The following is a 14,670-nucleotide window of genomic DNA, read 5'->3' as shown; positions in this document are numbered from 1 at the left end:
GCGCAGGCTCAGCGGCCATGGCTCACGGGCCCAGCCGCTCCGCGGCATGTGGGATCTTCCCGGACTGGGGCACAAACCCGCGTCCCCTGCATCGGCAGGCGGACTCTCAACCACTGTGCCACCAGGGAAGCTCCCTCGATAAATACTTTTAAAATGATTCCATGGATGCATGAATCCATGAATGAAAGAAATAAGAACTTTGGTTACTAGATATCTCTCCACTGGGGAGGTCTTCCCCTGCAAAGTCAATCTGAGGTGTTGTTCCTGTACCTATGTTCATGGTAACTGTAGAATGGTTACCATGGAATCCCCTCTAAATGTGTGATTGATTATCGTTTGGGTAAAAGAGCCAAGCAGAGGGACCTTCAAGATGGCAGAGGAGTAGGAGGTGGAGATCACCTTCCTCCCCACAGATACATCAGAAATACATCTACATGTGGAACAACTCCTACAGAACACCTACTGAACGCTGGCAGAAGACCTCAGACCTCCCAAAAGGCAAGAAACTCCCCACGTACCTGGGTAGGGCAAAAGAAAAAAACAAGCAGAGACAAAAGAATAGGGACGGGACCTGCACCAGTGGGAGGGAGCTGTGAAGGAGGAAAGGTTCCCACACACTAGAAGCCCCTTAACGGGCGGAAACTGCAGGTGGAGGAGGGGGGAAGCTTCAGAGCCACGGAGGAGGGTGCAGCAACAGGGGTGCGGAGGGCAAAGCGGAGAGATTCCCGCACAGAGGATCGGTACCAACCAACACTCACCAGCCCGAGAGGCTTGTCTGCTCACCCGCGGGGATGGGCAGGGGCTGGGAGCTGAGGCTCGGGCTTCGGTCAGATCGCAGGGAGAGGACTGAGGTTGGCTGCGTGAACACAGTCTGAAGGGGGCTAGTGCACCACGGCTAGGCGGGAGTCCTGGAAAAGGTCTGGAACTGCAGAAGAGGCAAGAGACTTTTTCTTGCCTCTTTGTTTCCTGGTGCGCGAGGAGAGGGTATTAAGAGCGCAGCTTAAAGGAGCTCCAGAGACGGGCGCGAGCCGCGGCTATCAGTGCGGACCCCAGAGACGGGCATGAAACGCTAAGGCTGCTGCTGCCACTACCAAGAAGCCTGTGTGTGAGCACAGGTCACCCTCCACACCGCCCCTCCCGGGAGCGTGCGCAGCCCGCCACTGCCAGGGTCCCGTGATCCAGGGACAACTTCCCCGGGAGAACGCAAAGAGCCTCAGGCTGTTGCAACGTCACACTGGCCTCTGCTGCCGCAGGCTCACCCTGCATTCCAGTTATGACTACCGTACCCCTCCCTCCCCCCAGCCTGAGTGAGCAAGGGCGCCCTAATCAGCCGCTACTTTAACCCCGTCCTGTCTGGGTGGAAACAGATGCTGGAGGACAACCTACACACAGAGGTGGGGCCAAAACCAAAGCTGAACCCCAGGAGCTGTGCGAACAAAGAAGAGAAAGGGAAATCTCTCCCAGCAGCCTCAGGAGCAGTGGATTAAATCTCCACAATCAACTTGATGTACCCTGCATCTATGGAATACCTGAATAGACAACAAATCATCCCAAAATTGAGGTGGTGGACTTTGGGAGCAACTGTAGAGTTGGGGTTTGCTTTCTGCAACTGATTTGTTTCTGATTTTTATTTTAATCTTAGTTCAGTTTTTAGTGCTTCTTATCATTGGTGGATTTATTTATTGGCTTGGTTGCTCTCTTTTTTAAAAATTTAATTTTATTTATTTTTGATTTTTTTATTTTAATAATTTTTAAAATTTTTATTATATTTTTTCTTTCTTTTTTTCTCCCTTTTCTTCTGAGCCATGTGGCTGACAGGGTCTTGGTACTCTGGCCTGGTGTCAGGCCTGGGCCTCCGAGGTGGGAGAGCCGAGTTCAGGACATTGGACCACCAGAGACCTCCCGGGCCCATATAATATCAATCGGCGAGAGCTCTACCAGAGATCTCCATCTCAACGCTAAGACCCAGCTCCACCCAAGGCCAGCAAGCTCCAGTGCTGGATGCCCCATGCAAACAACTAGCAAAACAGGAACATAACCCCACCCATTAGCAGAGGCACTGTATAAAATCATGCTAAGTTCATAGACACCCCAAAACACAACACCCCACGTGGCCCTGCCCACCAGAAAAACAAGATCTAGCCCCACCCACCAGAACACAGACACCAGTTCCCTATACCAGGAAGCCTACACAAGCCACTGAAGGAACCGCACCCACTGAGGACAGACACCATAAACAACGGGAACTATGAAGCTGCAGCCTGAGAAAAGGAGACCCTAAACACAGTAATTTAAACAAAATAAGAAGACAGAGAAATATGCAGCAGAGGAAGGTAAAAACCCACCAGACCTAACAAATGAAGAGGAAATAGGCACTCTACCTGAAAAAGAATTCAGAGTAATGATAGTAAAGATGATCCAAAATCTTGGAAATAGAATGGAGAAAATACAAGAAATGTTTAACAAGGACCTAGAAGAACTAAATAGCATATAAACAATGATGAAAAGCACAATAAATGAAATTGAAAATACTCTAGAAGGAATCAATAGCAGAATAACTGAGGCAGAAAAACAGATAAGTCACCTGGAAGATAAAATAGTGGAAAAAACTATTGCAGATCAGAATAAAGTAAAAAGAATGAAAAGAATTGAGGATGGTCTCAGAGACCTCTGGGACAACATTAAATGCAACAACATTCCAATTACAGGGGTCCAAGAAGAAGAAGAGAAAAAAAACGGGTCTGAGAAAATATTTAAAGAGAGTATAGTTGAAAACTTCCCCAACATGGGAAAGGAAACAGTCAATCAAGTCCAAGAAGTGCAGAGAGTCTCATACAGGATAAATCCAAGGAGAAACACGCCAACACACATATTAACCAAACTATCAAAAATTAAATACAAAGAAAAAATATTAAAAGCAGCAAGGGAAAAGCAACAAATAACATACAAGGTAATACCCATAAGGTTAACAGCTGATCTTTCAGCAGAACTCTGCAAGCCAGAAGAGAGTGGCAAGATATATTTTAAATGATGAAAGGGAAAAAACTACAACCAAGATTACTTTACCCAGCAAGAATCTCATTCAGATTCGACAGAGAAATTAAAACCTTTACAGACAAGCAAATTTAGGAGAATTCAGCACCACCAAACCAGCTTTACAACAAATGCTAAAGGAACTTCTCCAGGCAGGACACACAAGAGAAGGAAAAGACCTACAATAATAAACCCAAAACAATTAAGAAAATGGTAATAGGAACACACATATAGATAAGTACCTTAAATGTGAATGGATTAGATGCTCCAACCAAAAGACACAGGCTTGCTGAATGGATACAAAAACAAGACCCATATATATGCTGTCTACAAGAGACCCACTTCAGACGTAGGGACACATACAGACTGAAAGTGAGGGGATGGAAAAAGATATTCCATGCAAATGGAAATCAAAAGAAAGCTGGAGAAGAAATGTTCATATCAGACAAAATAGACTTTAAAATAAAGACTATTACAAGAGACAAAGAAGGACACTACATAATGATCAAGGGATCTTAAATGACACATTAGACAAGATGGACTTAATTGATATTTATAGGGCATTCCATCCGAAAACAAAAGAATACACTTTCTTATCAAGTGCTCATGGAACATTCTCCAGGATAGGTCATATCTTGGGTCACAACTCAAGCCTTGGTAAATTTAAGAAAATTGAAATCATATCAAGTATCTTTTCCGACCACAATGCTGTGAGACTAGATATAAATTACAGGGAAAAAACTGTAAAAAATATAAACAGAGGGAGGCTAAACAATACAATACTAAATAACCAAGAGATCACTGAAGAAATCAGAGAGGAAATCAAAAAATACCTAGAAAAAAATGACAATGACAAAACATCCCAAAACCTATGGGATGCAGCAAAAGCAGTTCTAAGAGGGAATTTTATAGCAATACAACCCTACCTCAACAAACAAGAAAAATCTCAAATAAACAACCTAACCTTACACATAAGGAATTAGAGAAAGAAGAACAAAAAAACCCCCAAAGTTAGCAGAAGGAAAGAAATCATAAAGATCAGATCAGAAATAAATGAAAAAGAAATGAAGGAAATAATAGCAAAGATCAATAAAACCAAAAGCTGGTTCTCTGAGAAGATAAACAAAATTGATAAACCATTAGCCTCATCAGACTCATCAAGAAAAAAAGGGAGAGGACTCAAATCAACAGAATTAGAAATGAAAAAGGAGAAGTAACAACTGACACTGCAGAAATACAAAGGATCGTGAGAGATTACTACAAGCAACTATATGCCAATAAAATGGACAACATGGAAGAAATGGACACATTCTTAGAAATGCACAACCTTTTGAGAATGAACCAGGAAGAAATAGAAAATATACACAGACCAATCACAAGCACTGAAATTGAAACTATGATTTTAAATCTTCCAACAAACAAAACCCCAGGACCAGATGGATTCACAGGTGCATTCTATCAAACATTTAGAGAAGAGCTAACACCTATCCTTCTCAAACTCTTCCAAAATATAGCAGAGGGAGGAACACTCCCAAATTCATTCTATGAGGCCACCATCACCCTGATACCAAAACCAGACAAAGATGTCATAAAAAAAGAAAACGGCACTGATAATCATAAAATCCTCAACAAAATACTAGCAAACAGAATCCAACAGCACATTAAAAGGATCACACATCAAGATCAAGTGGGGTTTATCCCAGGAATACAAGGATTCTTCAATATACGCTAATCAATGTGATGCACCATATTAACAAATTGAAGGATAATAACCATATGATAATCTCAATAGATGCAGAAAAAGCTTTTGACAAATTCAACACCATTTCTGATAAAAACTCTCCAGAATGTAGGCATAAATATAACCTACCTCAACATAATAAAGGTCATATATGACAAACCCACAGCCAACATTGTTCTCCGTGGTGAAAAACTGAAACCATTTCCTCTAAGATCAGGAACAAGACAAGGCTGTCCACTCTCACCACTATTATTCAACATAGTTTTGGAAGTTTTACCGATGGCAATCAGAGAATAAAAAGAAACAAAAGGAATCCAAATCAGAAAAAAAGAATTAAAACTGTCACTGTTTGCAGATGACATGATACTATACATAGAGAATCCTAAAGATGCTACCAGAAAACTACTAGAGCTAATCAATGAATTCGGTAAAGTAGCAGGATACAAAATTAATGCACAGAAATCTCTGGCATTCTTATACACTAATGATGAAAAATCTGAGAGTGAAATTAAGAAAACACTCCCATTTACCATTGCAACAAAAAGAATAAAATATCTAGGAATAAACCTACCTAAGGAGACAAAAGACCTGTATGCAGAAATTTATAAGACACTGATGAAAAAAATTAAAGATGATATAAATAGATGGAGAGATATACCATGTTCTTGGATTGGAAGAATCAACATTGTGAAAATGACTCTACTACCCAAAGCAATCTACAGATTCAATGCAATCCCTATCAAACTACCACTGGCATTTTTCACAGAAATAGAGCAAAAAATTTCAGTTTGTATGGAAACACAAAAGACCCCGAATAGCCAAAGCAATCTTGAGAAAGAAAAACAGAGCTGGAGGAATCAGGCTTCCGGACTTCAGACTGTACTACAAAGCTACAGTAATCAAGACAGTATAGTACTGGCACAAAAACAGCAATACAGATCAATGGAACAGGATAGAAAGCCCAGAGATAAACCAATGCACATGTAGTCACCTTATCTTTGACAAAGGAGGCAAGAATATACAATGGAGAAAAGAAAGCCTCTTCAATAAGTGGTTAGGGAGTGTTCTAATTTCATAAGAATGAAATTAGAACACTTCCTAATACCATACACAAAAATAAACTCAAAATGGATTAAAGACATAAATGTAAGGCCAATCACTATAGAACTCTTAGAGGAAAATACAGGCAGCACACACTATGACGTAAATCACAGCAAGATCCTTTTTGACCTACCTCCTAGAGAAATGGAAATAAAAACAAAAATAAACAAATGGCACCTAATGAAACTTCAAAGCTTTTGTACAGCAAAGGAAACCATAAACAAGATGAAACCACAACCCTCAGAATGTGAGATAATATTTGCTAATGAAGCAACTGACAAAGGATTAATCTCCAAAATATATAAGCAGCTCAATATCAAAAAAACAAACAACCCAATCCAAAAATGGATGGAAGAACTAAATAGACATTTCTCCAAAGAAGATATACAGATGGCCAAAAAACACATGAAAGGATGCTCAACATCACTAATCATTAGAGAAACACAAATCAAAACTACAATGAGGTATCACCTCACACCAGTCTCTCATACAGAGTGAAGTAAGTCAGAAAGAGAAAAACAAATACCATATGCTAACACATATATGGAACCTAAAAAAAAAAAAAAGGTACTGATGAACCTTGGGGCAGGACAGGAATAAAGACGCAGATGTAGAGAATGGACTTGAGGATACAGGGAGGGGGAAGGGTAAGCTGGGACGAAGCAAGAGAGTAGCATTGACATATATATACACTACCCAATGTAAAATAGATGTCTAGTGGGAAGCAGCTGCATAGCACAGGGAGATCAGTTCGGTGCTTTGTGACCACCTAGAGGGGTGGGATAGGGAGCGTGGGAGGGAGACGCAAGAGGGAGACGCAAGAGGGAGGAGATATGGAGATGTATGTATGTGTGTAGCTGATTCACTTTTTTATACAGGAGAAACCAGCACAACATTGTAAAGCAATTATATTCCAATAAAGATTTTTTTAAATTAAAATAAAAGTAAAAAACCAAACAAAAAAGTACTTTCTAAAATTATCTAAAAGCCATATAAAAACTATGACAAAAATGGAGGGGCATATCCCCATTTTATAAGCTATGTGCTCTATTTTCCTATTAAAATTGAAAGGGAGAGACAGAATGAGCAAGAAAATTATCTTTCCCAGAATAGTATTTATCTATGGGGAGAAAGACATGGGAAGAAGGGAGTGGCTATCATGTTTTGTTTTATATCTTTCTGTACTATTCAAAATGTCTACTTCTATACTTTTGTAGCTTTTTAAACAACAACAAGGGTTATCTGACGGGAAACTTTTGTTTTCAATTTCAATTTTTTAAAACTTATTTTATTAAAGTATGGTTGATATAGAATGTTGTGTTGATTTCTGCTGTATAGCAAAGTGATTCAGTTATTTATATACATATATTCTTTTTCATATTCTTTTCCATTATGGTTTATCACAGGATATTGAATATAGTTCCCTGTGCTATATAGTAGGACCTTGTTGTTTATCCATTCTATATATAATAGTTTTCATCTGCTACTTCCAAACTCCCAATCCATTCCCCCCACCTCCCTCATTTTATTTTTTGTATGTACTGTATTTTTAAGTGAATAAATGTTATATTATAAAGACTAAAAAAAAAAAAGAGCAAAGCAGCTGTCAGTCTGTTTATTTGGACTAAGAGTTTATGAGAACCTAAAGTGGACTCTAGAATTGACCATTCTAGACAAGTTGAGCCACAGTGAAATGTGGTTAAAGGCATCTAACCACAGTCTAGGGATGGTAAACTCCAATTTCTAAAATTCTAATTCATTTTGCTTTCAGAAGAGATATTCATTGGGTTAATTGGGTTCATACAGAGGAAGATGACCTGAATGAATATTTGATACCAAAGCATGTTAGATAAAGGAATTTTAAAGGAACAAGTGGGTGGTTGGCTGTGAAAATTGAATTTGGGCAAATATAGAAACTGACTTCAGTGATTTGTGGTATAGAAGGATAATGAAAATTATTCTAGGAGTAAAACTAGGGAAAGTGGGTTGAAGATATAGGAAAATTGATTTTGACTTACCATAAGGAAGATCTTTCTAACAGTAAGGAAACTATCTGCATATGAAAGGGAATGATCCTAGAATGTAGAGCACTAGCTATACCATTCTTGTTTATGCAAATGCTGGACAATTACTCAATGGCAATATTATAGAGTGGTTTAATCCTCAGACATATGTTTGGATTAGATGACTGTTGAATTCACTTTTTACTCTGATAGTCTGTGTTTATATGGACTTTGGGGTGATGATATAAAAACTCATTTTCTGGAGCTTTCAGGAGAGAACATCATGAACTAAGAAGTAGTGTGGCCTCTGGTACCTTTTTACAAGCTGAAATGCTTTGGGCCGTGAATGAGACCAGTATTAAATACATTGATTGTTTTGATTAGACTATTCCTGGTTTTGTATGACTGGGACATCCAAACTTGAAATGTCTTTAATGTTAGAATCATGTATTTAATTCATATTAGACATTATCTCTGGATAATCCAGTTTAAATCTCTTAAATTCAAGGGTGATCAAGCTTAAAACATGTCCACGTTAGCTGAATTAACCAAAAACTCCTTCAAAATAGCATTTAGTGCTTTTCATAATCCAGAAATAACCTAACTTTTCATTCTTTTATTTCTTCCTTATGTTTAGGGTGGTGTATTCACAGTTTCTGGAACATGTTCCTTACTTTTATGCTTCTTCCTGAAATGACCTAACTTGTAACTGTCGACTGAAATCCTGCTCCTCTTTTAAGGATGTTACTATAGCTCTAAAAGTCAGACCTAGAGGTCATCGTCTCTGAGAAAAGGACTTTCTTCCAGCCAGTTTCCTGAGAGTTCCTTTGACATCCTTGTTTCTCAGGTTATAAATTATGGGGTTCAACATTGGAGTCACCACTGTATAGAACACAGATATCATTTTATCCCATTCTTCTGTGGTATTGGAATTTGGCCACATGTAGGTAAATATTCCTGATCCATAAAAGAGGACAACAACAATGAGATGCGAGCCACAGGTAGAGAAAGCCTTGAGCCTCCCCTCCCCAGACTGCATCTGGATCACAGTGGAGATGATATTCCAGTAGGAGATAAGGATCAGGGAGACAGGAGCTAAGAGGATGACCACACCCATTGCAAAGATGGCCATTTCTGTGCTGTAAGTATCTGCTGAAGCCAGCTTCAGGAGGGCAGGGGGTTCACAAAAGTAGTGATTGATAATGTTCTGTCCTTGATAGGGAAGTTGGAAAGTAAAGGTGGTATCTACCAGAGACACTAGTGCGCCACTGGCCCAGGACCCTATGGCCAGCTGGAGACACACTTGTTGGGTCATGATGGTGGAGTAGTGCAGGGGCTTGCAGACAGCCACATACCGGTCATAGGACATCACTGCCAGCAGTGCACATTCTGTGCCCCCAACCAGAAGGAAAACAATGATCTGTGTCATATGCCCAAAAAAAGAAATAGTTTTCCTCTTTACCAGGAAGTGGACCAACACTTGAGGGACAATACTAGTAGAGAAACAAAGATCTGTGAAAGAGAGATTTCTAAGAAAAAATTACATGGGGGTGTGAAGTCGACAATCCATGAAGATGAGAATAGTGATGAGCAGGTTTCCAAGCACAGTCAACAGATAAATGATAAGAAAAAGAATAAACAGCAGGATCTGGGTCTGCAAGTCCTGTGAAAGGCCAAGGAAGATAAACTTAGCCACAGAAGTGTGGTTTTCTTCTCCCTTTGGGATTTATGCTTGTTTACCTGTTTGGCACAAACAAAAAGAACAAACTTTGGGTTTATGACATCAAGTCCTGTAGAAGAGGCTCATTTAAAGCTCAATTTAAAAACCCAATTAGATATTTCTAGCTTTTTGCTATCCAGCTTTTTCTAATTGATACTAAGTAGAATATTTGTATTCCTATTAGTTGATTGTAATTTAAATCCACCTCATTTTCCCCAAATCTCCTCTCCCCAGTGCCTCTTATTTATAGATAGAATATGACGTTGTTAAAGCCTTCTTGGCTACTTCTGATATGAGGATATTAGAGTTCCTGTGGATTTTACTAAATGGCTATACACATATTATTAGGAAATGACCATGTATAATGTTAGGACTACCACCTTGCATAAAACTGCACCACTAACTGTTCAAAATACCACATATTTAATTATAACATATGCTTGAAAAACATGAAACAGTTTTGGGGCATCAATTTAATTTGACCTCTTAAAAAACAACAAAATTTTCTTGGGTTTAAAAACAAAGCTTTGGCATATCAACACTAAGGACCATTCTGTTTGGATTAAAGAATAAAATATTAGGGCTTCCCTGGTGGCGCAGTGGTTGCGCGTCCGCCTGCCGATGCAGGGGGGCTGGGTTCGCGCCCCGGTCTGGGAGGATCCCATGTGCCGCGGAGCGGCTGGGCCCGTGGGCCGTGGCCGCTGGGCCTGCGCGTCCGGAGCCTGTGCTCCGCGGCGGGGGAGGACACGGCAGGGGGAGGCCCGCGTACCACAAAAAAAAAAAAAAAAAAAAAAAAAAAAGAATAAAATATTAAAAGTAAAACAATACAAAAAAGGAAAAATAGGTTAAAGTTGTTGTGATATATGGATAGGATCAGACTTGAAAATCACAAAAGCCTTCTAAGAAACCATGAAGGAAAACATGTGTAGAGTTTACAGCATAAACTGAAAGATTTCTGTGAGATAATATCATGAATAAAATTAAAATATAAACTACAAACTGAGGAAAATATTTTAGGGAGACATCAGACAAAAGTTAAAATACTTTATTACATTATGATTCCATATAAAACACTATGAAAATTGTTGAGTCCAAGAAATAATGGGCCAAGGACATGAAAAGACTATTTACAAAGAAGAAATGCAAATAGCTACTAAATATAAGAAAAATATTCAATATTATTATGAATAAATACAATTACAACAGTGAGAGATACCGTTTTCACCCGGGAAATTAGCTAAGATTTTAAGAGCAACATCACAACAAAAAATAATAACTAGTATTTTATTGAGCATTTAATACATGTCAGGCATTACTATAAGGGTTTTAGATTATTATATTGTCCTGATAACATTATGAGGTAGACACTATTTATCTTAATTTGCAGATAAGAAAACGGAGGCAAAGAGAGGTTAAATCACGCAATTAATAAATGGCAGAATTAATTAGCTGTATAATGTATAATGAAGGTGCAGAGAAAAAGACATTTTTGTACAATGCAAGCGAGTAGGAAAGTTAGTACAATATTTCTGAGAAACAATTTTGTCAAATATATTAAATGACTCAAATATTCATATGCTTTGACCCAATTCTCAATAGTATGGGTAAGGGAGAAATTCCTTTTTTTTACTAGTCCTTTCTCCCCATGAGAAGTAAAAACCTGATTTATAACATTTGAGGATGTTGATTGGTCCATGATTACTACTGGGTAGGATTACTGTGCTTTAAAAGGTCATGCACATTTCTACTTCTCTTCTTCCTGGGACTGGACTGTTAAGTTGAACAAGGTCCCCCTTAAGAACTTTACTTGCTCTATTCTCTCATTTTTGAATAGTTCCTAGGTGTACTCATCATCACTTTGTTCTTGTGTATCATGTTGCCAGCCAGAAGGTAATATGATGATACAATATGGATTTAAGCCATAAGGGAGCCTTAAATGACTGTAGACTAGACCACATAGCCCAACCCATGCTTATCAGAGCTCTGAACTTCAGTGACATTAGGGGACTAGCTTGGTTAATAAAAAGTAGTGTCTTATTTTTCATTACTTCACATTTCTTTTTTATAACTCTAAGGAGAGGAATGACTAAGAATAGAGTAGTATTAGGAGTTCCTGAATCCCCGAGGCCTAATATCATCTACTACTCGCAAACATTATCCCAATTTCTAAGTCCAATTCTAGGAGTCCATTCTAAATAAATACTCTAAATTACAGAAAATATTCACAAGAAAATACGTTTATCACATCATAGTCATGAAATAATGGTTAAAAACAGACATTCAGACCAATGAAACATAATAGAGAGCCCAGAAATAAACCCATACATATATGGTCAACAAGGTGCCAGAATACATTATGGGGAAAGGATAGTTTCTTCAATAAATGGTTTCAGGAATACTGGATATCCGCATACAAAAGAATGAAATTGGACCCTTATCTCACACCATATACAAAAATTAACTCAAAATAAATTAAAACAACTCCAGAAGAAAATATAGGGAAAAAGCTTCTGGACATTAGTCTTGGTAATGATTCCTTGGATATGACAGTAAAAGCACAAGAAACATAAGCAAAAATAGACAAGTGAAACTACATCAAACTAAAAATCCTCTGCATTCCGAAGGAAACAATTAACAAAATGAAAAGGTAACCTGTGGAATGGGAGAAAATATTTGCAAACCATATATCAGATAAAAGGTTAATATTTGAGTCACTCCCTCTTGCAAGAGGAATCACAACTAACTGCTGGGCAATCAATGACAGGAAGATACTGGAACTCACCAAGGAAGATACCCCACATCCAAAGACAAAGGAGAAGCTGCAATGAGATGGTAGGAGGGGTGCAATCACAAGATCAAGTCCTATAACCGCTGGGTGGGTGACTCACAAACTGGAGAACAATTGTACCACAGAAGTCCACCCACTGGAGTGAGGGTTCTGAGCCCCACACCAGGTTTCCCAACCTGGGGGTCTGTCAATGGGAGAGGGAATTCCCAGAGAATCAGACTTTGAAGGCTTGTGGGATTTGATTGCAGGACTTCAACAGGACTGGGGGAAACAGAGACTCCGCTCCTGGAGGGCACACACAAAGTAGTGTGCACATCGGGACCCAGGGGAAGGAGCAGTGACCCCACAGGAGACTGAGCCAGACCTGCCTGCTGGTGTTGGAAGGTCTCCTGCAGATGCAGGGGGTGGCTTTGTCTCACTGCAGGGATGAGGACACTGGCAGCAGAAGTTCTGGGAAGTGCTCCTTGGCATGAGCCCTCCTGGAGTCGGCCATTAGCCCCACCAAAGAGCCTGTAGCCTCCAGTGTTGGGTTGCCTCAAGCCAAACAACCAATAGGGAGGGAACTCAGCCCCACCCATCAGCAGACAAGCAGATTAAAGTTTTACTGAGCTCTGCCCACCAGAGCAACACCCCGCTCTACCCACCACCAGTCCCTCCCATCAGGAAGCTTGCACAGGCCTCTTAGAGAGCCTCACCCACCAGAAGGCAGACAGCAGAAGCAGGAAGAACCACAATCCCACAGGCTATGGAACGAAAACCACATTCACAGAAAGATAGACAGAATGAAAAGGCAGAGGACTATATATCAGATGAAGGGACAAGATAAAACCCCAGAAAAACAACTAAATGAAGGGGAGATAGGCAACCTTCCAGAATTAAATGAAGTGGAGATAGGCAACCTTCCAGAAAAAGAATTCAGAATAATTATAGTGAGGATGATCCAGGACCTTGGAAAAAGAATGGAGGCAATGATTGAGAAGATGCAAGAAATGTTTAACAAACACCTAGAAGAATTAAAGAACAAACAAAGAGAAATGAACAATACAATAACTGAAAAGAAAAATACACTAGAAGGAATCAATAACAGAATAACTGAAGCAGAAGAACGGATAAGTGACCTGGAAGACAGAATGATGGAATTCACTGCCAATTAAAGACAAAGAAAACTTATTAAAAGCAAAGGAAAAATGAAAAATAACATACAAGGGAATTTCCGTAAGGTTAACAGCCAATTTCTCAGCAGAAACTCTACAAGCCAGAAGGGAGTGGCATGATATATTTAAAGTGATGAAAGGGAAGAACCTACAACAAAGATTACTCTACCCAGCAAGGATATCATTCAGATTCGAGGGAGAAATCAAAAGCTTTACAGACAAGCAAAAGATAAGAGAAATCAGCAGCACCAAACCAGCTCTACAAAAAATGTTAAAGGAACTTCTCTAAGTGAGAAACACAAGAGAAGAAAAGGAGCTAAAAAAACAAACCCAAAACAATTAAGAAAATGGTAATAGGAACATACATATGGAAAATTACCTTAAATGTGAGTGGATTAAATGCTCCAACCAAAAGACACAGGCTCACTGAATGGATACAAAAACAAGACCCATATATATGCTGTCTACAAGAGATCCACTTCAGACCTAAGACACATAGAGACTGAAAGTGAGGGGATGGAAAAAGATATTCCATGCAAATGGAAATCAAAAGAAAGCTGGAGTAGCAATACTCATATCTGATAAAATGACTTTAAAATAAAGAATGTTACAAGAGACAAGGAAGGAAACTTCATAATGATCAAGGGATCAATCCAAGAAGAAGATGTAACAATTATAAATATATATGCACCCAACATAGGAGCACCTCAATACATAAGGCAAATGTTAACAGCTATAAAAGAGGAAATCGACAGTAACACAATAAAATAGTGGGGGACTTTAACACCTCACTTACACCAATGGACAAATTATCCAAAGAGAAAATTACTAAGGAAACACAAGCTTTAAATGACACAATAGACCAGATAGATTTAATTGATATTCATAGGACATTCCATCCAAAAACATCAGATTACACTTTCTTCTCAAGTGTACACAGAACATTCTCCAGGATAGATCACATCTTGAATCACAAATCAAGCCTCGGTAAATTTAAGAAAATTGAAATCATATCAAGCATCTTTTCTGACCACAACACTATGAGATTAGAAATCAATTACAGGGGGAAAAAAAGTAAAAAACACAAAACACATGGAGGCTAAACAATACGTTACTAAATAACCAAGAGA

General features: G+C 39.1%; 1 protein-coding gene across 1 annotated transcript; it reads right to left on the bottom strand.

Moving 5' to 3' along the window:
* Nucleotides 1–8,653: 8,653 nt before the first annotated feature.
* On the bottom strand, nt 8,654–11,753 carry OR2D3 (olfactory receptor family 2 subfamily D member 3). Its single transcript, XM_024118726.1, is given in 2 exon segments — nt 8,654–9,645; nt 11,744–11,753. Coding segments are annotated over 2 exon segments (1,002 nt in total).
* Between the last annotated feature and the right edge of the window lie 2,917 nt (nt 11,754–14,670).

Source organism: Physeter macrocephalus, chromosome 16 (genome assembly GCF_002837175.3).
Source record: "Physeter macrocephalus isolate SW-GA chromosome 16, ASM283717v5, whole genome shotgun sequence".
In the NCBI taxonomy this organism is placed as follows: domain Eukaryota; kingdom Metazoa; phylum Chordata; class Mammalia; order Artiodactyla; family Physeteridae; genus Physeter; species Physeter macrocephalus.
This window is presented reverse-complemented; position numbering and strand designations above follow the sequence as displayed.